This window comes from Hyla sarda, chromosome 4 (assembly GCF_029499605.1).
Source record: "Hyla sarda isolate aHylSar1 chromosome 4, aHylSar1.hap1, whole genome shotgun sequence".
Classification (NCBI taxonomy): Eukaryota; Metazoa; Chordata; class Amphibia; order Anura; family Hylidae; genus Hyla; species Hyla sarda.
Window position 1 is genome coordinate 378,695,158 of NC_079192.1, and position 26,910 is coordinate 378,722,067.

At 48.8% G+C, this 26,910-nt stretch overlaps 2 protein-coding genes across 9 annotated transcripts in view; one reads left to right on the forward strand and one right to left on the reverse strand.

Annotated features, from left to right (window-relative positions):
- The window catches only part of LOC130267318 (zona pellucida sperm-binding protein 4-like), a 112,936-nt gene extending 95,852 nt beyond the window's left edge, over positions 1-17,084 (reverse strand). Inside the window, exon 1 of the mRNA XM_056516868.1 lies at positions 16,983-17,084. Within this exon, the coding sequence (XP_056372843.1) occupies positions 16,983-17,025 (43 nt within the window). The 5' untranslated portion in view covers positions 17,026-17,084. The remainder of the gene's footprint in view (positions 1-16,982) is intronic.
- Positions 1-26,910, forward strand: part of LOC130267319 (zona pellucida sperm-binding protein 4-like) — a 63,737-nt gene that overhangs the window by 11,721 nt on the left and 25,106 nt on the right. For 5 of the 8 annotated variants that reach the window (XM_056516883.1, XM_056516880.1, XM_056516884.1 and 2 more), the window contains exon 2: positions 1,586-1,669. Coding sequence is in view for 3 of the 8 variants with exons in the window: in XM_056516876.1 (XP_056372851.1) it covers positions 15,111-15,195 (85 nt within the window). In the remaining 5 variants the exon portion in view is untranslated. Of the gene's footprint in view, positions 1-1,585; positions 1,670-15,015; positions 15,196-16,859; positions 16,942-26,910 lie in introns of all 8 variants that reach the window. The other 3 variants (XM_056516876.1, XM_056516877.1, XM_056516879.1) reach the window with 2 other exon arrangements.

The following is a 26,910-nucleotide window of genomic DNA, read 5'->3' on the forward strand; positions in this document are numbered from 1 at the left end:
AAGGAGTGTACAGAGGCAGTGACGGGGTCATTGCGGTCCCAGAGCGGTGTGGCCCAAGCCAGGGCTTTTCCAGACAGCAGGCTGACTACGAAAGCCACCTTAGACCTTTCAGTGGGGAACTGGTCCGACATCATCTCCAAGTGTAATGAACATTGGGAAAGAAAGCCACGGCAAAACTTAGAGTCCCCATCAAATTTATCCGGCAAGGATAGTCGTATTCCAGAAGCGGCCACTCGCTGCGGAGGAGGTACAGGAGCTGGCGGAGGAGATGATTGCTGGAGCTGTGGTAGTAACTGTTGTAGCATAACAGTCAGTTGAGACAGCTGTTGGCCTTGTTGCGCAATCTGTTGTGACTGCTGGGCGACCACCGTGGTGAGGTCAGCGACAACTGGCAGAGGAACTTCAGCGGGATCCATGGCCGGATCTACTGTCACGATGCCGGCTGGCAGGTGGTGGATCCTCTGTGCCAGAGAGGGATTGGCGTGGACCGTGCTAGAGGATCGGTTCTAAGTCACTACTGGTTTTCACCAGAGCCCGCCGCAAAGCGGGATGGTCTTGCTGCGGCGGTAGTGACCAGGTCGTATCCCCTAGCAACGGCTCAACCTCTCTGGCTGCTGAAGATAGGCGCGGTACAAGGGAGTAGACAGAAGCAAGGTCGGACGTAGCAGAAGGTCGGGGCAGGCAGCAAGGATCGTAGTCAGGGGCAACGGCAGAAGGTCTGGAATCACAGGCAAGGAACACACAAGGAACGCTTTCACTGGCACTAGGGCAACAAGATCCGGCGAGGGAGTGAAGGGGAAGTGAGGTGATATAGGGAAGTGCACAGGTGTAAACACTAATTGGAACCACTGCACCAATCAGCGGTGCAGTGGCCCTTTAAATCGCAAAGACCCGGCGCGCGCGCGCCCTAGGGAGCGGGGCCGCGCGCGCCGGGACAGAACTGACGGGGAGCGAGTAAGGTACGGGAGCCGGGGTGCGCATCGCGAGCGGGCGCTACCCGCATCGCGAATCGCATCCCGGCCGGAGGTGGTAACGCAGCGCCCCGGGTCCGTGGAACCGACCGGGGCGCTGCAGTGAGGGAAGTGTAGCGAGCGCTCCGGGGAGGAGCGGGGACCCGGAGCGCTCGGCGTAACAGAGACATATTGTATATGTGAATCAATATATAATTCGTTTGGAATATCCATTTTCCTTATAAGCAGAGAGTTTCAAAGTAAAAAAAAATGCAAAATTTTCAAAATTTTCCTCAATTTTTGATGCAAGTATCGACGAAAATTTACAACTAACATAAAGTAGAAAATGTCACAAAAAAACATTCTTGGAATCAGAATGAAAAGTAAAAGCATCCCAGAGTTATTAATGCTTAAAGTGACAGTGGTCAGATTTGCAAAAAAGAGCTGGGTCCTGAAGGTGAAAAGAGCCTTAAGGGGTACTCCGGTGGAGAACATTTTCTTTTTTTAAATCTGCTGGTGCCAGAAAGTGAAACAGATTTTTAAATGACTTCTTAAATCTGAATTTCTGGGAGAATGAGTTGGGTTTCATAGCTAACCTATTGCCTGGAATGATTTCCCTTCTGTGTTCTGTACAGGGAGCCCAGGCTGATGAACTGACCATCACTCAAGGTGAAAGACTGGAGGTCATAGAGGACGGAGATGTGGAGGAGTGGGTGAAGGTCAGTCCTATTTGTCTATGTTAGAGTTCACCCATCTATACTTTCAATACCAGTCATGGTCATCAGTTACTTAGCTTTTATATTAGTGCAGAGATGCCCTACAATATGTCTACATTTTAGGTACAATACATGTTGAGGTTAACAGAACTGCTCATTAGTGTGCAAGAAAGTCTAGAAAATACACTGCAAAGGAAAAAGATTGGGCACCTAACTATGTCTGGTAGTGGTCTGTGCTTACTTTGATATGAGATGTATGATCGCAGGGGTCCTGCTGCTTGGGACCCCCACAATATTGGTGCAGCCCCCGGGGCGCTGCCTCCGAGACAGGGACATGCCATCACTAGGGTTGCCACCTTTCCCTCAGAAAAATACCGGTCATGGGTGTGGCTATGTGGGGGTGGAGCTACAAAAGGGGAGGGGCCAGATTGCACAGGGGCTGAGGGATCAGGGGTTTAAGAAATGGCATGGGGGATGGGAGGGGGGTTTAAGAAATGGCATAGGGGATTGGAGGGATACAATATATATGTGGGGGGAATTTTCCTATATCGCACAAAAAAAATTACATTTAGAGAATACCTACCAAAACCCTATTTATGCCAGCAGCGGCGGAAGTGGTGGTGCGCGACAGCAACGCTGGCTCTCTCTGATGACGAGTGACGTCCCCCTGCGCAACGTCAGATAAACAGGCTAATCAGACAGTATCACACATGACAGGATTAGATACACAGGCTCAGCAGACAGTATCACACATGACAGGATTAGATGCACAGGCTCAGCAGACAGTATCACACATGACAGGATTAGATGCACAGGCTCAGCTCACAGTATCACACATGACAGGATTAGATACACAGGCTCAGCAGACAGTATCGCACATGACAGGATTAGATACACAGGCTCATCAGGCAGTATCGCACATGACAGGATTAGATACACAGGCTCATATACCACATGACAGAATTAGATACACAGGCTCAGCAGACAGTATCGCACATGACAGGATTAGATACAGAGCGCAGCAGATAGTTTCATACATTAAAACATTAAATCAGTGTTTCCCAACCAGGGTGCCTCCAGCTATTGCAAAACTACAACTCCCAGCATGCCCGGACAGCCAAAGGCTGTCTGGGCATGCTGGGAGTAATAGTTTTGCAACAGCTGGAGGCACCCTGGTTGGGAAACACTGCATTAAATACACAATTTTGCAGAGAGGTCTCACCAGTCTCTTGTCTTCACTTTCTCCTTTCCCCGGGCGGCTCCAGGTTAAGGAATGTCCGGGGTTGAGGAGGAATGGGGTGGGCAATTATTTATCCCATGGGGCCACATGAGAAACTAAAAATATTGTGGAGGGCCGGGTAGTTTTTCCCCAGATCAGGCAGCATAGTTGTCCCCCAGATTAGGAGCATAGTTGTCCCCCAGATTAGGAGCATAGTTGTCCCCCAGATTAGGCAGCATAGTTGTCCCCCAGATTAGGAGCATAGTTGTCCCCCAGGTTAGGAGCATAGTTGTCCCCCAGATTAGGCAGCATAGTTGTCCCCCAGATTAGGAGCATAGTTGTCCCCCAGATTAGGAAGCATAGTTGTCCCCCAGATTAGGAGCATAGTTGTCCCCCAGATTAGGAGCATAGTTGTCCCCCAGATTAGGAGCATAGTTGTACCCCAGTTGTCCCCCAGATTAGGAGCATAGTTGTACCCAAGTTGTCCCCCAGATTAGGAGCATAGTTGTACCCCAGTTGTCCCCCAGATTAGGCAGCATACTTGTCCCCCAGATTAGGCAGCATACTTGTCCCCCAGATTAGGCAGCATAGTTGTCCCCCAGATTAGGCAGCATAGTTGTCCCCCAGATTAGGCAGCATAGTTGTCCCCCAGATTAGGCAGCATAGTTGTCCCCCAGATTAGGCAGCATAGTTGTACCCCAGTTGTCCCCCAGATTAGGCAGCATAGTTGTCCCCCCGATTAGGCAGTTTACCCCCCCCCCCCCCTACACACACACACACACACACATATATACACAGACACATAGAGACACATACACAGACACATGTATACAGACACATATATATACACAGACACATATATATACACAGACACATATATACACACAGACACATGTATACACACAGACACATGTATACACAGACACATATATACACACACACATATACACACAGACACTCACCCGCCCTGCGCTGCAGAGGGAGACAGAATACACGGCCTCTCCCCTCCCTGCTCTGCCTATGGAGGGTTGTAAGACTGCACGGGGCAGAGAGAAGGAGGGGGAGGGGGAGACAGGAGGTGCACGCCCCCTCCCCAGCACTGTACAGTCTCTTCCTGTCATCGCACGGAGCTCTCCCTGTCACAGGCTGCTGGTGTCAGACCTGGGCATTGTACGGCCGGTCATGAAAGCAGTGCTCTTCTGGGGATGCTGCTCCGTCCGCCCCTGTCAGTGAATGAAAAATACCGGCCATTGCATGGCCGGTATTTTTCATCCAAACTTACCTGCACAGCCCGGAATGTAGATGAAAATACCGGCTGTGCCGGTAAAATACCGGCAGGGTGGCAACCCTAGCCATCACTGCCAGGCCCCCTACTGATGTCATACTATGTCCCCTCCATTCATTTCTATTGGAGGGGCATGTAAATCCAGACTGACAGGACTCCCTGCTCCTATAGCCGTTTGGGCAGTATACAGTATATACAGCTATCTATAGATAGCTGTATATAGTGTATAAAGACGACAAGGTCCACTTACCTTCCTCGCTCCCTGTCCCTGCTGGGTCCATGTAGCTCCGCCCCTAGTCATTATGTCATCAGGGGGCGGAGCTACAGAAGGGAACCAGGCTAGTAAATCTGAAGCTCTGTTCACATTGTCCGTTTTGTATAATGTGAACAGACTCTTCTGGCAGTGTATACCCAGACAGGGAGACTCCAGCTGTTGCTAAACTACAACTCCCAGCATGCCCACAGCCAAAGGCTTCCTGTTGGGGTAACATTGCATTATGGGTGCTCTCCCCAGCGGACAGCGCCAAATATATAACCAATTTTTTGTGTTTTTTTTCATCTCATTTCAGATCGGTGTATGCAGAGGATTACGGCGGATTCGATGGATTACGGTGGATTTTTTATTTTTTTTATTTTAATAAAATGGTTAACGAGGGCTGTGGAGGAGTGTTTTTTAAAATAAAATAATTTTTTCCAATGTGTTGTGTTTTTTTTAATTGAATTTTCAGACTTAGTAGTGGAAGCTGGTCTTATTGACGGAATCCATTACTAAGCCAGGGCTTATCGCTAGCCCAAAAAACAGCTAGCGCTATCCGCCAATTATTACCCCGGTACCCAACACCACAGGGGTGTAGGGGAGAGCTGGTACCAACAGGCTCGGAGAGTCAAAAATGCTGCTCCTGGGCCTAGGCAGTAACAGGCTGGCGTTATTTAGGCTGGGGAGGGCAAGTAACAAAGGTTCTCGCCCACCCTGGTAACGTCAGGCTGTTGCTGTTTGGTTGGTATTGTGCTGAGAATGAAAATACGGGAAACCCTATGTGTTTTTATTTAATTTATTTATTTAAATAAAATAAAAAAACACATAGGGTTCCCCGTATTTTCATACGGCACCCCTGTGACGGTGGGTACCGGGGCAATAATTGGCGGTTAGCGCTAGCTGTTTTTGGGGCTAGCGCTAAGCCCTGGCTTAGTAATGGAGTCCATCAATAAAACCGGCTTCCACTACTAAGCCTGGAAATTCAATAAAAAATAAAAAAAACACATTGTAAAAATTATTTAATTTTAAAAAAACACTCTCCCACAGCCCTCGTTAACCATTTTATTAAAAGAAAAAAATAATCTGCCGTAATCCATCGAATCCGCCGTAATCCTCTGCATACACGGATCTGAAACGAGAAGAAAGAAAACACAAAAAATTGCTTATGACATTTTTGGTGCTGTCCACTGGGGAGAGCACCCATAATGCAATGTCTACCCAAACAGGGAGCAACCAATTGGTGCAAAACTATAACTCCCAGCATGCCCAGACAGCCTTTGGCTGTCCGAGCATGCTGGGGGTTGTAGTTTAGCAACAGCTGGAGTCTCCCTGTCTGGGTAGACACTGCCGGAAGGGTCTGTTCACATTATACAAAACAGACAATGTGAACGGAGCTTCAGATTTACTAGCCTGGTTCCCTTCTGTAGCTCCGCCCCCTAATGATGTCATCACTAGGGGGGGAGCTATACGGACCTGCCCGGGACTCGAGGGAAGTAAGCGGACTTCATCTTCTGTATACACTATATACAGCTATCTATAGATAGCTGTATATAGTGTATACCACCCAAAGGGTTAACCTACACTGTCCAGCAGTGTAAGTTAACTCTTTCCTTGCTGTGTTTGCCATAGCGCACAGCTCAGCAAGGGGTTAAGTGAGCCAGCAATGTGTATACTGTATAAACATTGCAGGCTCACTGTAAGTTCTTGCTGGGCAGTAGATATACGATGTATACCTACGGCTCAACATCAGCTGTTCTCCTGGCTCTGTAGCCCTGAGAGCAGCTGATCCCGACATTCACATCAGGAGGATCGCAGCGGGTGTCAGGAGAAGTGACATCCTCTGTGACCTGGCCCTTATTGCAGGTACTACTACTCCCAACATGGAGTACACTCTGCTCTATGCTGGGAGCTGTTGTACCTGCATTAATAGACAGATCGCAGCGAGTGGAATTTCTGACACATGATACGATCTGTCTATTAACCTCTTAAGGACCCAGCCATTTTACACCTTAGGACCCGGCCATTTTTTGAACATCTGACCACTGTCACTTTAAACATTAATAACTCTGGAATGCTTTTAGTTATCAATCTGATCCCGAGATTGTTTTTTTGTGACATATTTTACTTTAACATAGTGGTAAAAAAAAATTTGTAACTTGCATCCTTTCTTGGTGAAAAATTTGAAAATTTGATGAAAAATTTGAAAATTTTGCATATTTCTAACTTTGAAGCTCTCTGTTTGTAAGGAAAATGGATATTCAAAATATTTTACATTTTTTTTTCACATATACAATATGTCTACTTTATGTTTGCATCATAAAATTGACAAGTTTTTACTTTTGGAAGACACCAGAGGGCTTCAAAGTTCAGCAGCAATTTTCCGATTTTTCACAAAATTTCCAAACTCAGGGACCAGTTCAGGTTTGAAGTGGATTTGAAGGGTCTTCATCTTAGAAATACCCCACAAATGACCCCATTATAAAAACTGCACCCCCCAAAGTATACAAAATGATATTCGGTCAGCCTTTTAACCCTTTAAGTGTTTCACAGGAATAGCAGAAAAGTGAAGGAGAAAATTCACAATCTTCATTTTTTACACTCGCATGTTCTTGTAGACCCAATTTTTGAATTTTTACGAGGGGTAAAAGGAGAAAATGTATACTTATATTTGTATCCCAATTTCTCTCGAGTAAGCACATACCTCAAATGTTTATGTAAAGTGTTCGGTGGGCGCAGTAGAGGGCTCAGAACCGAAGGAGTGACAAGGGGATTTTGGAGAGTACGTTTTTCTGAAATGGTTTTTGGGGGGCATGTTGCATTTAGGAAGCCCCTATGGTGCCAGCACAGCAAAAAATACCCACATGCCATACCATTTTGGAAACAAGACCCCTTGAGGAACGTAACAAGGAATAAAGTGAGCCTTAATACCCCACATGTGTTTCACGACTTTTGCATATGTAAAAAAATAAAATAAAATTTCACTAAAATGTGTGATTCCCCCCAAATTTCACATTTTTGCAAGGGTTAATAGCAGAAAATACCCCCCAAAATTTGTAACCCCATCTCTTCTGAGTATGGAGGTACCCCATAAGTTGACCTGAAGTGCACTACGAGCGAACTACAATGCTCAGAAGAGAAGGAGTCATATTTGGCTTTTTGAGAGCAAATTTTGCTCGGGGGCATGTCCCATATAGGAAGCCCCTATAGTGCCAGGACAGCAAAAAATACCCACATGGCATACCATTTTGGAAACTAGACCCCTTAAGGAACGTAACAAGGAATAAAGTGAGCCTTAATACCCCACACGGGTTTCACGACATTTACATACGTAACAAAAAAAATAAAAAATGTTATTAAAATGGGTGTTTCCCCCCAAATTTCACATTTTTGCAAGGGTTAATAGCAAAAAATACCCCCCAAAATTTGAAACCCCATCTCTTCTGAGTATGGAGGTACCCCATAAGTTGACCTGAAGTGCACTACGAGCGAACTACAATGCTCAGAAGAGAAGGAGTCATATTTGGCTTTTTGAGAGCAAATTTTGCTCGGGGGGCACTTCGCATTTAGGAAGCCCATATGGTGCCAGGACAGCAAAATAAACCCCACATGGCATACCATTTTGGAAACTAGACCCCTTGAGGAACCTAACAAGGGGTACAGTGAGCATTTACCCCCACTGGTGTCTGTCAGATCTTTGGAACAGTGGGCTGTACAACATTTTTAATTTGCACAGCCCACTGTTCCAAAGATCCGTCAGACACCAGTGGGGGGTAAATTCTCACTGCACCCCTCATTACATTCCATGAGGGGTGTAGTTTCCAAAATGGGGTCACATGTGGGGTTTAGTTTTTTTTGCGTTTGTCAAAACCGCTGTAACAATCAGCCACCCCTGTGCAAATCACCTCAAATGTACATGGCGCACTCTCCCTTCTGGGCCTTGTTGTGCGCCCCCAGAGCACTTTGCGCCCACATATGGGGTATCTCCGTAGTCGGGAGAAATTGCATTACAAATTTTGGGGACTTTTTTCCCTTTTACCTCTTGTCAAAATGAAAAGTATAGGGCAACACCAGCATGTTAGTGTAAAAAATTTATTTTTTTACACTAACATGCTGGTGTAGATCCCAACTTCACATTTTCCTAAGGGGTGAAAGGAGAAAAAGCCCCCCAAAATTTGTTAGGCAATTTCTCCCGAGTACGGCGATACCCCATATGTGACCCTAAACTGTTGCCCTGAAATACGACAGGGCTCCAAAGTGAGAGCGCCGTGCGCATTTGAGGCCTAAATTAGGGACTTGCATAGGGGTGGACATAGGGGTATTCTACGCCAGTGATTCCCAAACAGGGTGCCTCCAGCTGTTGCAAAACTCCCAGCATGCTTGGACAGTCAACGGCTGTCCAGCAATACTGGGAGTTGTTGTTTTGCAACAGCTGGAGGCTCCATTTTGGAAACAGTGGCGTACCAGACGTTTTTCATTTTTATTGGGGAGGGAGGGGGGCTGTGTAGGGGTATGTGTATATGTAGTGTTTTTTAATTTTTATTTTATTTTGTGTTAGTGTAGTGTAGTGTTTTTAGGGTACAGTCACATGGGCGGGGGGTTACAGCGAGTTTGAGCTGCCGCGCAAAATTTGCTGCATCGCAAACTTGCAGCCTGATACTCACTGTAAGCCCCCTGCCCATGTGAATGTACCCTGTACATTCACAGGGGGGGACCTCCAGCTGTTGCAAAACTACAACTCCCAGCATGCACAGTCTATCAGTGCATGCTGGTAGTTATAGTTTTGCAACAGCTGGAGGCACACGGGTTGGGAAACACTGAGTTAGGAAACAGACAATGTTTCCCAACCAGTGTGCCACCAGTTGTTGCAAAACCACAACTCTCAGCATTCTCAGGCATGCTGGGAGTAGTAGTTCAGCAACATCTTAAGAGCCAGATGTTGCCAAACTACAACTCCCAGCATGCTTGGAGTTCTAGTTTTGCAACATCTGGAGGACTACAGTTTGCAGACCACTAATACAGTGGTTCTCAATCTGTGCCCTTCCAGATGTTGCAAAACTACAACTCCCAGTATGCCAAAACTGTCCAGGCATGCTGGGAGTTGTAGTTCTGCAACATCTGAAGGGCCAGATGTTACAGAACTACAACTCCCAGCATGCCTGGACAGTAAGGGCATGCTGAGGATGTGTAGTTTTGCAACATCTGGAAGGGCACAGTGGTCTCCAAACTGTGGACCTCCAGATGTTGCAAAACTGCAACTCCCAGCATGCCCAGACGCCAAGGGCTGTCTGGGCATGCTGGGAGTTGTAGTTTACAGGGTCCCAATACAGCAATGCATGTCGCTTTACGGCGACGTGCATTGCTGTAAAGGGCCCGGCCGCGGCTGAAGATCTACTCACCTGTCGCCGCCGCCGCCATCTTCCTCGCCGGGATCCGGGTCTTCAGGGACGAGGTAAGTACCGGGGCCGGTACCCAGCACTCCCCCATCCCCCGCAGCGTCCTCCGGTCTTCCTCCCGTCCTCTCCGGACTTTCAGGGGCCGGGCAGGACGGGAGGAAGTAACCGCCCCCCCCTGCGATTGGTCGGTTAGTTAACCGACAGATCGCAGGGAATAGGAGGAGGTGGCAGGTTTGCCACCTCGCTCCTATGCTTTAGCATGGTCCTGGCTGTCTGTGACAGCCGGGATCATGCGAAATTACCGGGCGGTCGGGTCCCAGAGACCCGATCAGCCCGGTATCGCCGCAGATCGCAAGGGCGATTTCCCTTGCGATTTGCGGCGATCGCCGACATGGGGGGCCTACATGGCCCCCCTCGGCGTTTGCCCTGGATGCCTGCTGAAGGATTTCAGCAGGCATCCAGTTCCGATCTCTGCCCGGCGAGCGGCAGAGACCGGAAAACGCCAGGGCGTACTAGTACGCCCTGGGTCCTTAAGGCCCAGGGTGTGAGGGCGTATCCATACGCCCTGGGTCCTTAAGAGGTTAATGCAGGTACTAGAGGCTCCCAGCATGGAGCAGAGTGTACTCCATGTTGGGAGTAGTAGTACTTGTAGTTAAGGAATGATCACAGCGGGTATCACTACTGACACCCGCTGCGCTCCTCCTGTATAATGTATAGATGCGGCCGCTCTTCTATGGTCCCCTGCACTGCTGTATATATATATACATATTCCTAGAGCTGTGATAGGCTGGAACCATCTGGCCAATAACAGCTCTCTGCGGGAAATATGAATGTGTGTATATATACGTCAGTGCAGGGGACCATAGTAGAGCAGCTGCATCTATACATTATACAGGAGGATCACAACGGGCGATCTGTCAATAAGTACAGGTACTACTGCTCCCATCATGGAACAGTGTGTTCCATGCTGGGAGTAGTAGTACTGCCTAAAATATGTAAAACAAAAAGTGCAAAACACACACACACTACATTTTTATTATTGTCGGTTACATTTTTAGTGCTTTACTTGCCCACATAAATTGATCCCTGTTTAAAAATTTATAAACCTTTCGGAATAAAAAAGACACATTTCGTTAGATACAATTTTTTCCATCACTACTATATCTTTTTTATAATTTTTTTAGGGTACCCTACAAAATTTTAATAAAAAAGGTATTTCTAAAAAAGTCCAAAAAAGAATAAAAACCGCCTGCAAAAACGCAAAATTTAAAACCAACATGGCGTTTTTCTTGGCGTTTTTGCTCTCCCATAAACTTCTATGGGAGGAAAACGCCACGATTTCAGGGCAAAAAACACCAAACTAAGTTATGTCGGACGTTTTGAAAATCCAGCCTCTGAGTCCAAAATTGCTGAAAAACGCCAAAAGGATAAAAAAAAATGCCAAACTGAAAAATGCCAAGTGAATCTGGCATTTTGCAGCTTACTATTGACTTGTAGCTAACATCTGGACGCGGCGTTTTTTCACTGAAAAAACGCTGTGCGGGAAAATTGGCTTTTTTAATGGCGTTTTTGCAACAACAAAAAAACCTTAGTGGAGTTCCAGCCTAACTCTGATCTCCAGTTACACTGGGTGTATACAGAGGCTAAAAAAACAGATCTTGTCTCTGTGTTCTGGAATCTTCTATGCAAAACTTATCCTTAGCAGTACCCCAAAAATGTCAGTAGATGGCAGTGCTGCATAGCTTATAGATCTAAATTCAGTGTGGGTGGTAACTATAAGGTGACTCTTACACTGCCTATCAGGAATACTGGTACAGGTAATAAAAAGTGAATAACGTAAAAAAGAAAATAAAAAAACATATACATATATATATATATATATATGTGTGTGTGTATAAGATTACTGAACAAGAGAAGAGGGCACTGTAGTAGTTTGTAACAAGAGAGCTCAGACCGCAGTCACTAATAGTGAGCAGCTGTCAGTAATGGTCTGTCCCTGGGTAGGAGGAGATTCCTAGTGCCTGTGAGTCCTTATGGTTCTGGGGCCCAAAGAAGCGCAAAGTCACAAATCAAGTACCAACAAAAGAACAAACTGGGTACCCGCACTCACCGCAGGGCTGCAGTAGCTCGACTCCTCTGGCAACAACAGACAACCCGATCTCAGACACAAAGCAGGGCGCTCAGAAGCGAGGCGACTGCCGGCGAAGTTTTGCGCTAGTTGCGCTTCTTCCGGCCTAGAGTGTGATATGTATATATTGGGGCTGCACGATATTGGGAAAATGTGCGATTGCGATTATGGGCCTCAATATTGCGATTTCAATATGTGATGTGATATAATAAATAAATGGTCAAATCCCCCCATTTCATGTCCAATCTCCCCCATTCCACATCTATCCACCTATTTTATCACATTCTCCCCCATATCACATCTCCCCCCCCCCCATCACATTCGCCCCAGTCACATTCTCCCCCCCGTACATTCTCCCCCCTCTTGTAACATCCTCCTCCACCTTTCACATCCCCCCCCGTCACATCCTCCCCCGTCACATTCTCCCCCTTGTCCCAATCTCTCGCCCTGCCACTTCCCCCCGTCACAATCTCCCCCATGTCTTATTCCCCCCCCAAAAAAAAACCCGCCCCACTTCTCCCCCCCTCCCCACTTCTCCCCCCCTCCCCACTTCCCCCCCCCCCCCTTCACATTCTCCCCCGTCACATTCTCCCTCCTCCTCGGTCACAATCTCCCCCCCTCTTTCACATTCTCCCCCTTACCACATTCTCCCCCCCCCCCCCTGTCACATTCTCCCGCCCTGTCGCATCGGAAAAGTTGCCCATAGCCCATAGTAACCAATCAGATTGCTTCTTTAATTTTTGCAGAGGCCTTGTTAAAAAGGAAAGAAGCAAGCTGATTGGTTGCTATGGGCAACTGGGCAACTTTTCCTCTGGACAGGTTTTGATAAATCTCCCCCAATATCTCCCTTTGGGATACTTGGGGTATTAGCCATATAGACACATGCATATAATGTAGTGTTGTAATGTCCCCAGCTTCCTAACCATCATTATAAAGAAACACATATACAAATGGTGGCAGCCACAGCCTTTATTGACAGCAAATATGGTAGAAAATGGATGGGGTTAGGGTATTAGGGTTTTTTCTTCCTGAATAGCCTTTTACCCATCCGATTGTCCTCAGTCTGAATGATGACAGGATGATAATAATCCGACCATGCAGGACACACAAAGCTAAAATCATTAAAGATCTTGTGAGTTTTAGCTGTGATTTCCAATGGTTGTTCCACAAGGTGCCCAGTTTCTTCAGCATTTGGGTAAATCATAGCAGGAGCTGCCGTCATGTTTGCTGGTGGTCTCATCCTTCTGGCTTCCACATCATTCCAGTTAATGTCTGCAAAAAACTGATGTGTCCTGATGTTGCATGTAACTCCTAACCTCTGAAACTGGTCTTTACAAAGCAGTCCTCTTATGATGTCTACTGAGTCAGGAGTCAGGAACCATGGGTAAAATGCATCATGATCATTTATCATGTAAACTGTAAGGCGTCCAGTTAGCATTTTATAGAGGATGACGCCAATGGAATAGTAGTCCACCCCTCTCCCATGTGCCTTGTTCTTTACAAGTTCTGGGGCTGCATACCCCGGTGTACCTCTGATCTTCAGGAATACATCTCTCGCAGCAAGGCCAAAATCTGTTATTTTGATGTGGCCATCTTGGGTTAGAAGAATGTTTCCGGGTTTGAGGTCCCTATGGACAATGTCTTTACTGTGTAAGAACTGTACGCCACAAACCACCTCAGCTGTGATAAATTTAGCTGTTCTGACACCAAGAGGACTGTACCTTAGGATAAAGTCATTCAGATCCCCTCTGGTGGCCACCTCCATAACATAGTAGACACTTCTTAGTGATTGGAAGGCTGCCAGGCCATGGATTAAATAAGGGCACTGGTGGGAGAGTTGGAGGACATGGCGCTCTATGAACGTGTGTCCATATCTTGTGAACCACTTCTTGTTTGTTTCTTTAATGGCCACATATTCTTTTCGTATGATGTCTCTTCCTAAGTAGACTTTGCCATAACCTCCTTTCCCAAGTATACTATGTAAAGTGAAGCAGTGTAGTGATAGGGGGACTGTTTTAGATGACGTACCAGGCTGTAGGATGGTATGATCCCCCTCATCATCTTTTTGCTGCTCTTTACATGTACTTGGTCCTGGGATTTCCTCTCTGACCACATATGATGCTCTCCATTTTAGATCAGCAAGCCACTTCCAAGGTGCCTGTAGCTTGACTAACGAGACCCTTGGACATTTCTTGGCTTCATGTGCTGATTCCTTGTGACCTGGTTCAGAGGAAATGTCTGGAGTTTCCTCATTGAGTACATATGATCCTCTCCATTTTAGGTCAGCAAGCCACTTCCAAGGTGCCTGTAGCTTGACTAAGGAGACCCTTGGACATTTCTTGGCTTCATGTGCTGATTCCTTGTGACCTGGTTCAGAGGAAATGTCTGGAGTTTCCTCATTGAGTACATATGATCCTCTCCATTTTAGGTCAGCAAGCCACTTCCATGGCGTCTGCAGATGGGCTAAGACACTTGGCCTTTTCTTAGCTTTCTCCAGTCCCTGATTATTACAAGAGGTCCTACCTTTGCTGTCCAACACATGAATGTTGCTGGGTCCTGGGAGTTCACTCAAACTTCTCTTTTCTTGGTCAGAAGTTTTTCTCATCCAGGTTCCGGCGTTTCGCAGGTAACCTAAGAACCTGTTCTTTTTTGGTTTCTTAGTCTCCTGGCCATTATCTCTCTGCTCGATGGCAGTTTTGTTCTCCTTCTTCTCTCCTTCTTTTTCTAAATGATTTCTCTTCTTTGTTGCCTTCATTGTATGAAGAATGCGAAGAAAAATATCTCTAGAATCGCAGAAATCGCAAGTGAGCACTCACATGTAACTTTCCTGAGTAAGTAGTAGCAAGTGAATGAGGGAAAGTCATCAGCTTCGTCTGTCTGAATAGAACCGTCATGATGTCATTGTGATGTCATCAACTGGATTTTATACTTCAGTAAGTGGAGGAATAGATAGAAATATATTATATATATATATATATATATATATATATATATATATATATATTGGTTTTTTTTAATGTATGTATAAAAAAATATAAATTTTAACCAGAGAATCTTATTTTTCACAGTCTTTAAGTGTATCTTTGCAACCATATTGGTGGAGTGCTGCAGTGACAGTTGACCTTCTGGAAGTTTCTTTTATCTGTACTCATCTGTTTCCTTCATGATGTCAATATGGCTGTCAGTGTACTATAGCAATACAGATCACCATTCTTTCCAGCTTTTCAGAGGCAGCTGGAACTATACTGGTTGGTCATCATGGTCGTCTTGATCATCATCATCACTGTCTATGTGGGGCTTTTGAAAACATTTTCATTGATAGCCACCATAGGTGGACATCCAATGTAGTGTTATTTAACAATACCTAGATGACCCCATATTTATTTAGAACAGAGAGGTAGTGGATATTGTGGACCCTTTTTTATTTCATCATACTTTAATGTTAACCCTTGGTGTAATCAGTTTCACAAGTCATTTTAGTAAGGAGAGTGTTGAATTCTTGGACTTCATTCTCCACAGCACCGTCTCCCGTGTGTAACCCAGCGCCATGTAGAGACGGGTGCTGTGGATATGGGAAGCTCTGTCATATAGCATCTATAGACTATTGACTATGGTGCCCAATGCTGCATGGTAGCCATCTGTCTACAAAACATTAGCTTTAAGAAATACTACCAAATGATACAGGACACAGTTGGCAATTTTCATTCTCATGTGTCGGGTGAAATGTTCTCTATTAAATATTATATAAACTGTCCATCCATCTATATTATACAGTATTCTATATCTAATAGAGTGCAGGTATAAACAACAATATGTGGGGCCTACCACCCAGCCCCTACATTGTCACTTAATCATAGATGGAATATAACATTAAAATCAAGAAATACACAGGTCTCTGAATTTAAAGGGGGTACTCTGCCCCTAGACATCATATCCCTAATCCATAGTATAGGGGTAAAATGTCATATCGCTGGAAGACCAGCCGCAGGGACCACCAGGATCTCCGGCCTGACACCCAAGTAATCTGCTGCAAAACTACAACTCCAAGCAAGCCCAAAGGCAGTCAGGGCATGCTGGAAGTTGTAGTTTTACAAAAGCTGGAGGCACACTGGTTTGGAAACACTGGTGTAACATGATGTGTATGCTGAATAGGCTAGAACAGTGATTCCCAACCAGTGTGCCTCTAGCTGTTGCAAATCTACAACTCCCAGCATGCCCAAAGTCTGTCTAGGCATGCTGGGAGTGGTAGCTTTGCAACAGCTGGAGGCTAGCACACACACACACATAACAGGGACTACAACTCCCAGCATGTGTCATTCAGGAGTCCCCCCCCCCCCCCTTCACACATAGAAATCATCCCCAGTCCGAGATTTATTCCCCTGCAGTCTATACATCCCCAGCCCGTGCACTTTGTTATCCTCCCTTTAGATAACACTCTTATCTTCTCTGTCACGCCCCCTCCATAGGCTTGCAATGAGGGGGCGGAGCCGTGACATCACACGGGGCGGAGATGTTACGTCACTATGCTCCGTCCCTGTGATTGCTAGTAATCTAGCGGGGTGCGGCATGGAAGATCACGGGGTCCCCAGCGGCGGGACCCCCGCGGTCAGGCATCTTATCCCCTATCCTTTGGATAGGGGATAAGATGTTTTAGCGCCGGAGTACCCCTTTAAGCCGACGCGACTTGTCGCTGAAAAGTCGCTTTTGATAAATTCAGCACCAATGCATTTTTCCGTCTAAAATAGATTAGAATGCATCATGTTCTAAAAATCCTCTAAAGCAAAAGTCGCAAAAAAGTCACACATATTTACACTGCGACTTTCTGTGCGACAAATTTAGACATGAAAAAACAGTCTAAATCCTTTGATAAATCCCCCCCCCCCCCCCCCCATTATCTCCTTTTTTGCTACAGAAAACGACATTGGAGGGTTTCACATACAGCTTTATGTGCAAGATTTTCATGCATTTTTTAAGTCAGAAATGGATTAATAAAGGTAAATGGCAAATATAAAGATAGATCTCCCGTAACATCCACCTGTCCACCTGCCTCCTCGTTGTGCCTCCATTTGCTCAGTCATCACGGCGGTGAGTTGCTGGATCTAGTTTCCTGTTTATTGTATATAAAGGTAGATCTCCCTGCTGGAAAAAACGGAATAAAAAGCTGTCAAGAACTTTAACAAATAGCTGTGTGTGTACCTACCCTTTATGGAAACCAACCCAAAAAAGTGTGAAAAAACATTACAATACCGTATAGTTTTTCATCCACAAAAAAGGATCTTCCAAAGGATCTTTTGGACTTTAGCGATCCAAAAAAGTGAGGAAGATACCTTTTTTATTTAAATTTCATAGGGTAACATAAAAAAAAATTATAAAAAATATACATTAGTGTTAGAAAAAAATTGTATCTAACGAAATGTATATTTTTTTGTAAAGAAATTTTATTTAATTTTGAAACAGTAAGCAATTTATGTGGGCGGGCAGGGCACTAAAATGTATCCGACAATTATAAAAACATAGTGTATGTGAGTGTCTAACTTTTTTATTCATTTTTAGGTAGTACTACTTCTCCCAGCATGGACCACACTGTTCCATGATAGGAGTAGTAGTACTTTGACTCACTGTCAGATTGCCCCGGCTGTCACATTTGTCAGCTGCGGCGATCCTCCAGTATACTGTATAGGCTGGCCGCTCTCCTCTGGTCCCCTGTACTGCCGTATATTTAAAAATATTCTTATTTCCCGCTGAGATGTGATTGGCCAGAGGGTTCTAGCCAATCACAAATGTCTGGGAAATATCAATATTAGGACATATACGGCAGGGACCTTAGAAGAGCGGCCGGCCGGATCTATACTTTAAACAGGATGATCGCAGCTGATGTCTAGAGTGACATCAGCTGTGATCATTTCTACTACTACCCCCAACATGGAGCACACACTGCTCCATGATGGGAGCTGTAGTACCTGCATTAATAGATTGCAACAAGCGTCACCTCTGACACCTGTTGCGATCTGTAAAAGTACTACAGCTCCCATCATGGAGCACAGTGTGCTCCATGTTGGGAGTAGTAGTAGAAATGATCACAGCTGATGTCACTCTAGACATCAGCTGCGATCATCCTGTATAAAGTATAGATGCAGCCGGCCGGCCACTCTTCTAAGGTCCCTGCCGTATATGTCCTAATTAGGGATCGACCGATTATCGGTATGGCCGATATTATCGGCCGATAATCACGATTTTGGGCATTATCGCTATCGGCAATTACCTTGCCAATAAGCCGATTGCTACGCCGAGCGCTCCGGGTCCCTGCTCCTTCCCGGAGCGCTCGCGGTGTTCCCCTATCTGCAGCGCCCCGGTCAGACCCGCTGACCGGGAGCGCTGCACTGACACTGCCGGCGGGGATGCGATTCGCATAGCGGGACGCGCCCGCTCGCGAATCGCATCCCAAGCTACTCACCTGTCCCGGTCCCCGGCTGTCACGTCCTGGCGTGCGCGGCTCCGCTCCTTAGGGCGCGCGCGCGCCAGCTCTCTAAGATTTAGAGACTTCACTAACCTGAAAAACTCCTTCCCCCCCCCCTACACTATACAGGGGAGACTTTAGGGGTTCTCATTGGCAGGCAGGGTAACATGGGGTTCACTGCTCTCATTTAAAGTTACAGTAACATAGAAAACACATCTACATATAACAGTAAGATAATTAATTTAGAAAAATATATTATTTGTGCAATAAAGTATGAACATAATTAATCTTACAGTAAGTCCTTTGAGTGGGTCCAACACCGTACGCTACCTAGCTGCCCGAGACACTCCAAAGCCACAGGGCAGCTATTGGTGCTGGGACACCACATCTCGTTAGACTATCAGTTGGCATTCCACCAAAAACAGGATGCTGATGTATACAGCAACACGGGACAGTGGATGCTATTCATTTCAATGGCCAGATGGCATTAGCAGCAGACCGGCTTTTGAATCAACCGAAAAATAGTGCACATGGTCCGAACACTGATTCACTGTTTTGTGACCGGAGAAAGAAGGAAAGAAATAGTGCGTGCACTATATATCCCGTTACTTTCTCCCATCACAAAATAATGGCTGTTATTAATAACGGGCTATGACGGGTTAAAACAGATAATGTAAAAATCCCATAGACTATAATGGGATTTTGTAACGGCCGATTTTTAGGGTTTTCATAACGGAACATTATAACGGATCCTTAAAACGGATGAATGTATAGTGTGAAAGGGGCTTAAGAAAAAAAAGTTACTCAGAACTTTGTCCTGTTTACATTGCTGCTTTAGAGGTCGTGTGGGGGAGGAAGGCATCAAACCCTGAAGACATCTGCCTGTAATTCCTACAATATGGCCCCACATGTGGGTGTATGGGGGGAGTGTGTATGTGGGTATGTCTTAAGCCTGCAGGGCTGTATTTGTGCGAGGGGCGGAAGTAATTGATCGCTCCTTGCATTTCCAGGTGGGCCTTATTGGGAACAGGTGGGGGCGTGTGTATATAACTTCCCCCTCTCCTACAGGGGCGGAGCACGTGTCGTTTGTGGAATCTCTGCTTCCTGCATCTGGGTTTGAATCTGTTGTAGAAAATCCAGTCTTGTAATAATTCGGGCTCAGTGGTCTGCCAGGGATAGTGAATTTGCAATAGTTGAAAAAACACAGACAGACAGAGTCAGTGGTCCAACAACTGATTTCTCCTCCAGCATAGCAAGAAATCCCTGGAGGAGCTCAGTGTTCAGTTTATTTATGTAGACAACAAAAGGAGGGTTTTCAATAGCCACTCCCATAGTACAGAGCCACACCCATACACTCCCATAGTACAGAGCCACACCCATACACTCCCATAGTACAGAGCCACACCCATACACTCCCATAGTACAGAGCCACACCCATACACTCCCATAGTACAGAGCCACGCCCATACACTCCCATAGTACAGAGCCACGCCCATACACTCCCATAGTACAGAGCCACGCCCATACATACAGTCAGCATTAGGTTACAAGGTGATTCAGCCTACAGAAGATATGACACTTCCATGTGCCATCAACAAAAAAACCCCACATCTGCAGGGACCATGTGTGGTCAGTCGACAACACATGAATCTACGCCATATCGCACAATATGAAGGCAAGGTGACAACTTAATATTTCCACGACAAATCTGCAAAATCTTCAGAGCTGCTGCTCACGGTGCCGAGGCCTCGCTCATCATGAGTCTGGCTTGGGGGGTGCAGGCGCGGCATACCTGGCAGCTCCGCTGGCTGTCTTATCTGGGGATGCTGTGTCTCACTCTGATTATAAGGTAATATAGGGCAGGTATGGTTCTGGCTGGCTCTGCCCGCAGCGGTAGTGGAGTCCAGGAGCGGCAAGCAGGTGAGTTAAATCGTGCTGGGGGTGGCGCGGCCTCAGCATCTCACGCAGCCTGCTAGCTGCCTCATGGCAGCATGTTGACCACCCGCACAGCTACAATTGTCTATGCCCTTGGGACAGGTTGCGGCAGCTGCCCAGTTCTCTGCATGGCCGCTCGGTAGGCGGTCCTGTCAGCTTGTCTGCTATCGTTAATCTAAAGTATAGTGCAATGCTCAATATAACGTTTGCTGTATGCAGTGTGGTGCACTGCTTTGCAAAGAATCGTTTCAAATATAACTTTTGCTTTGTGCTGCAGTGCTCTGCGGGGTATATGGTGCCCTTGCAGTATACGGTACAGTGTAATGCTCTGCAAAGGGTCTCATTACAATATAACAGTATAGTGCAGGAGGCGGTATCGTTTGATTCCGCGCTCTTTTTCTAACTGGCTGCAGGCATTTGCTATCCTGGCCGGTGTAGTGGAGGAAAAAGCACCGGAACACTGTTCTGGCCTTTTCTGCTACATGGATGCGATAGGGGAGGCATATCGTACCAATGGCGGGACCGCCTGGCTGCGTTATGATGAACAATTTCAGCAGAGGATGGCGGTACGCCCCTCTTTGCGGTGGGACCACAAGGATATAGGTTTGTGGATGAGGCTGATGGCCCCCCCGCGGGCGGGTCAGCAGTTTGGGAAGGGGGCGGGGCGCCAGGCCCAGCTAGGTCCGGGGGGGGGGGGGGTGCAAAAAGGGTATGCTGGCAATTTAATGAGGGGAATTGTAAATTCGGGACGGAGTGCCGATTTCGGCACGAGTGTTCCAGGTGTGGCGGGGCACATGGCCTGTCACGATGTTTCAAAAAGGGAGGCGGGAAAGCCGGCAATGCTGACTTTAAGAGGGGCGACGCCGGTGGCAGTGGAAAGGATGGCGCCTTTCCTCGACCGTTACCCAAATAGGGCTGCAGCGGAGTTACTGCGTAAGGGGTTTTCGGAAGGTTTTCATATTCCTAGTGTTGCGGGTGTTTCGGTAGGGGCAGTGCGGAATTTGTTTTCCGCTCGGCTCCGACCAAGGTTGGTTGAGGAAAAATTGTTCAAGGAGGTGCAGTTAGGCTGCATGGCGGGGCCATTTGGTTCCCCGCCGTTGCCTGATTTGCGGATTTCCCCGTTGGGGCTGGTACCTAAGAAGGAACCCAATAAGTTTTGCCTCATTCATCATCTCTCCCACCCGGCGGGTGAGTCGGTGAATGACGGGATTGATCCGGCACTTTGTGCTGTGTCGTACACGTCTTTTGATGCCGTCCTGGTATGGGTGAGGCGATACGGTGCGGGGACATTGCTGGCAAAGACGGACATTGAGGCCGCTTTCCGCCTTCTTCCGGTACATCCGAATAGTTTCCACCTGTTGAGTTGCTGCTTGGAGGGGGAGTATTTTGTTGACCTTTGCCTCCCCATGGGGTGTTCGGTTTCCTGCTCCTATTTTGAGCACTTTAGTTCGTTTTTGGAGTGGGTAGTTAAGCAGGAGTCCCGGGTTAATTCTGTTCTGCATTACCTGGATGACTTCTTGTTTGTCGGTCCAGCGGGGTCCTTGGTTTGTGCTTTCTTGCTACAAGCCATGGAGCGGGTGGCGGCCTGGTTCGGGGTTCCGCTGGCCCCCGATAAGACAGTTCCGCTGGCCGCCGATAAGACAGTTAAGACAGTTAAGTTGTTACGTTTTTAGGGATAGCTATAGATACGGTGGCTATGGAATGCAGGTTGCCTCAGACAAGCTTGGGGAGTTGAAACTGGTGGTGGAACATGGGCGTCGGGCTAGGAAACTGAGGTTGCAGGAGATCCAGGTGCTCTTGGGGAGGTTGAATTTTGCCTGTAGGATCATGCCTATGGGGAGGGTGTTCTGCCGCCGCTTGGCAGTGGCTACGGCTGGGGTGGTGCAGCCGCACCATTTCATTCGCCTTTCCGCAGACTTGTGGGAGGATTTGGGGGTTTGGAGCGACTTTTTAAGCCGGTACAACGGCCGGTCGCTCATCATGGACAAGCCGGTTTCTAATGGGGACCTGGATCTCTTTACGGACGCTGCGGGTAGTTGTGGGTTCGGAGCTTACTTGGGGGGTGAATGGTGTGTGGGTTTCTGGCCTGAGGCTTGGAGGACGGCCGGGCTGACGAGGAACTTGGCACTGTTGGAGCTATTTCCTAGGGATCGACCGATTATCGGTATGGCCGATATTATCGGCCGATAATCACGATTTTGGGCATTATCGGTATCGGCAATGACCTTTCCGATAAGCCGATAATGCCCCACCCCCCATATCGCCCCCACCACACCGCGACCGCCCCCCCGACCCACCGCACCGCGTCGCACCCCCCACCGTAGTGCTGGGCGGTATACTGGTATGGATTTTTGCCCATACCGCTATACCGGTCGGGCCGCTCCCCCACCCTCCGAGTCAATAAAAAAAATTTAACTTACCCATAATGGGGGTGGTCCGGGTCATCCATCGTTCCTGTAGTGTCCGGGGGCGTCCCGGGTGAACCGGTCCGGGCTGTCCTTCTTCTCCGGCGGTCATCTTCTCCACTCCGGGCAGGCTCCGGCCTAGCAGCTGCATAGACCCCGCTACGCCGTGACGTCAGGTGCGTCGCTGCGCACGGGCGGCGTCTATGCAGCGTACTAGGCCGGAGCCTGCCCGGAGCGGAGAAGATGACCGCCGGAGAAGAAGGACAGCCCGGACCGGTTCACCCTTCACCCGGAACGCCCCCGGAAACTACAGGAAGGATGGATGGCTCGGACCACCCTGACAGGTAGGGGGAGAGAAGCGGGTGGTGGCTGCGGCGGCCTATAGCACCGCAAAAGCCACTGCAGTGCATTGATTTAAAGTGCCCGCTTTAAATCAATGATCTGCAGCGGTGTCGCGGGGGGATAAATAGCCGATAACTTATACCGGAATATCGGTATAAGTTATCGGCTATCGGCCGTAACCTCCACCGATTATCGGTATCGGCCCTAAAAAAACGATATAGGTCGATCCCTACTATTTCCCATTGTTGTTGCAGTGGAGATTTGGGGCGATTCGTTGAAATGTAGAAAGGTGTGTTTCCACTGCGACAATATGGGGGTGGTCCAAGCCATTAACGGACAGACGGCGAATTCTCCGCCTGTGGTTAGTCTGCTGCGTAGGCTAGTTTTGAAGGGGCTTGAGCTGAATTCCCACTTTGTTGCTCTGCATGTTCCTGGGGCTGCTAATGATGTCGCTGATGCTCTCTCTCGTTTTCAGTGGGGGCGTTTTCAAGAGTTGGTGCCGGAGGCTGCGGAGGGATTGGTCCCCTGTCTCGACTGGATGTGGAATCTGGTGTAGCCGGTCCATGAGTGGGGATACCTGCGTGGCGTACCGTCGCTGGTGGGTGGATTGGTGTTACGCCTAGCGCTCCGGGTCCCCGCTCCTCCCCGGAGCGCGTACGGCGTCTCTCTCTCCGCAGCGCCCCGGTCGGTCCCGCTGACCGGGAGCGCTGCCCTGTCATGGCCGTCGGGGATGCGATTCGCACAGCGGGACGCGCCCGCTCGCGAATCGCATCCCAGGTCACTTACCCGTTCCCGTCTCCTGCTGTCATGTGCTGGCGCGCGCGGCTCCGCTCTCTAGGGCGCGCGCGCGCCAGCTCCCTGAGACTTAAAGGGCCAGTGCACCAATGATTGGTGCCTGGTCCAATTAGCTTAATTGGCTCCCACCTGCTCCCTGGCTATATCTGAGCTCCTCCCTTGCACTCCCTTGCCGGATCTTGTTGCCCTTGTGCCTAGTGAAAGCGTTTTGTGTGTCTAAAGCCTGTGTACCAGAACTTCTGCTATCCACCCTGACTACGAACCTTGCCGCCTGCCCCCGACCTTCTGCTACGTCCGACCTTGCTTCTGCCTACTCCCTTGTACCTCGCCTATCTTCAGCAGTCAGAGAGGTGAGCCGTTGCTAGTGGATACGACCTGGTCACTACCGCCGCAGCAAGACCATCCCGCTTTGCGGCGGGCTCTGGTGAAAACCAGTAGTGACTTAGAACCGATCCACTAGCACGGTCCTCGCCAATCCCTCTCTGGCACAGAGGATCCACTACCTGCCAGCCGGCATCGCGACAGTAGATCCGGCCATGGATCCCGCTGAAGTTCCTCTGCCAGTTGTCGCCGACCTCACCACGGTGGTCGCCCAGCAAGCCCGTCAAGAGCACCAGCTGTCGTACTTGACCACCATGACACAGCAACTCCAGTCGCAGCTACAGCAGCAACAGTCACAGCTACAGCAAGTTCAGTCTCAACTACAGCAGCAACAACCATCTCCTCCGCCAGCTCCTGCACCCCTTCCGCAGCGAGTGGCCACTCCTAGCCTCCGCCTGTCCTTGCCGGACAAATTTAATGGGGACTCTAAGTTTTGCCGTGGCTTCCTTTCGCAATGTTCCCTGCACTTGGAGATGATGTCGGACCAGTTTCCTACTGAAAGGTCTAAGGTGGCTTTCGTAGTCAGCCTTCTGTCTGGAAAAGCCCTGTCATGGGCCACACCGCTCTGGGACCGCAATGACCCCGTCACTGCCTCTGTACACTCCTTCTTCTCGGAAATTCGAAGTGTCTTTGAGGAACCTGCCCGAGCCTCTTCTGCTGAGACTGCCCTGCTGAACCTGGTCCAGGGTAATTCTTCCGTTGGCGAGTACGCCATACAATTCCGTACTCTTGCTTCAGAACTATCCTGGAATAATGAGGCCCTCTGCGCGACCTTTAAAAAAGGCCTATCCAGCAACATTAAAGATGTTCTGGCCGCACGAGAAACTCCTGCTAACCTGCATGAACTCATTTATCTTGCCACTCGCATTGACATGCGTTTTTCTGAGAGGCATCAAGAGCTCCGCCAGGAAAAAGACTTAGATCTCTGGACACCTCTCCCACAGTCTCCATTGCAATCTGCGCCTAGGCCTCCCGCCGAGGAGGCCATGCAAGTGGATCGGTCTCGCCTGACCCTGGAAGAGAGGAATCGCCGTAAGGAAGAGAATCTTTGTCTGTACTGTGCCAGTACCGAACATTTTTTGGTGGATTGCCCAATCCGTCCTCCACGTCTGGGAAACGCACGCTCGCACCCAGCTCTCGTGGGTGTGGCGTCTCTTGATGCTAAGTCGGCTTCTCCACGTCTCACGGTGCCTGTTCGGATTTCTACTTCAGCCAGCTCTTCCCTCTCAGCCGTGGCCTGCCTGGACTCTGGTGCCTCTGGGAATTTTATTCGGGAGTCCTTAGTGAATAAATTCCGCATTCCGGTGACCCGTCTTGTCAAGCCACTCCACATTTCCGCGGTCAACGGAGCCAGGTTGGATTGCACCGTGCGTTACCGCACGGAGCCCCTCCTAATGTGCATCGGACCTCATCACGAGAAAATTGAATTTTTTGTCCTTCCTAATTGCACTTCCGAAATTCTCCTTGGACTACCCTGGCTTCAACACCATTCCCCAACCCTGGATTGGTCCACTGGGGAGATCAAGAGTTGGGGTCCCTCTTGTTCCAAGGACTGCCTTAAACCGGTTCCCAGTACTCCCTGCCGTGACCCTGTGGTTCCTCCTGTAACCGGTCCCCCTAAGGTCGTTAGGGACTCTGCCTGCCACAGGAAATGCCTCTCCCCCCCTCCCAGTCCCATCAGGCAAGCCTCTGTGTCCCCTCATGGCCCTCGTCCTGGTGTCACACTGCCCCGTGCCAGGCCTCGCCCTCTGCCCTCCCTCCCCATTCCTACTCCTGCTGTTCTGCCTGCCATTGAGGAATCCCTCCATCCTTTCCCGGTGTCCTCATCCCAGGGGAGGCAGTTACCGGACAAAGAGAAGGGGAGACCTAAGGGGGGGGGGGTACTGTTACGCCTAGCGCTCCGGGTCCCCGCTCCTCCCCGGAGCGCGTACGGCGTCTCTCTCTCCGCAGCGCCCCGGTCGGTCCCGCTGACCGGGAGCGCTGCCCTGTCATGGCCGTCGGGGATGCGATTCGCACAGCGGGACGCGCCCGCTCGCGAATCGCATCCCAGGTCACTTACCCGTTCCCGTCTCCTGCTGTCATGTGCTGGCGCGCGCGGCTCCGCTCTCTAGGGCGCGCGCGCGCCAGCTCCCTGAGACTTAAAGGGCCAGTGCACCAATGATTGGTGCCTGGTCCAATTAGCTTAATTGGCTCCCACCTGCTCCCTGGCTATATCTGAGCTCCTCCCTTGCACTCCCTTGCCGGATCTTGTTTCCCTTGTGCCTAGTGAAAGCGTTTTGTGTGTCTAAAGCCTGTGTACCAGAACTTCTGCTATCCACCCTGACTACGAACCTTGCCGCCTGCCCCCGACCTTCTGCTACGTCCGACCTTGCTTCTGCCTACTCCCTTGTACCTCGCCTATCTTCAGCAGTCAGAGAGGTGAGCCGTTGCTAGTGGATACGACCTGGTCACTACCGCCGCAGCAAGACCATCCCGCTTTGCGGCGGGCTCTGGTGAAAACCAGTAGTGACTTAGAACCGATCCACTAGCACGGTCCTCGCCAATCCCTCTCTGGCACAGAGGATCCACTACCTGCCAGCCGGCATCGTGACAATTGGGAAGTGTTGGTTGAGCGTTTGGGCCTGGGGAGGGCCGATTCGGAGTGGGAG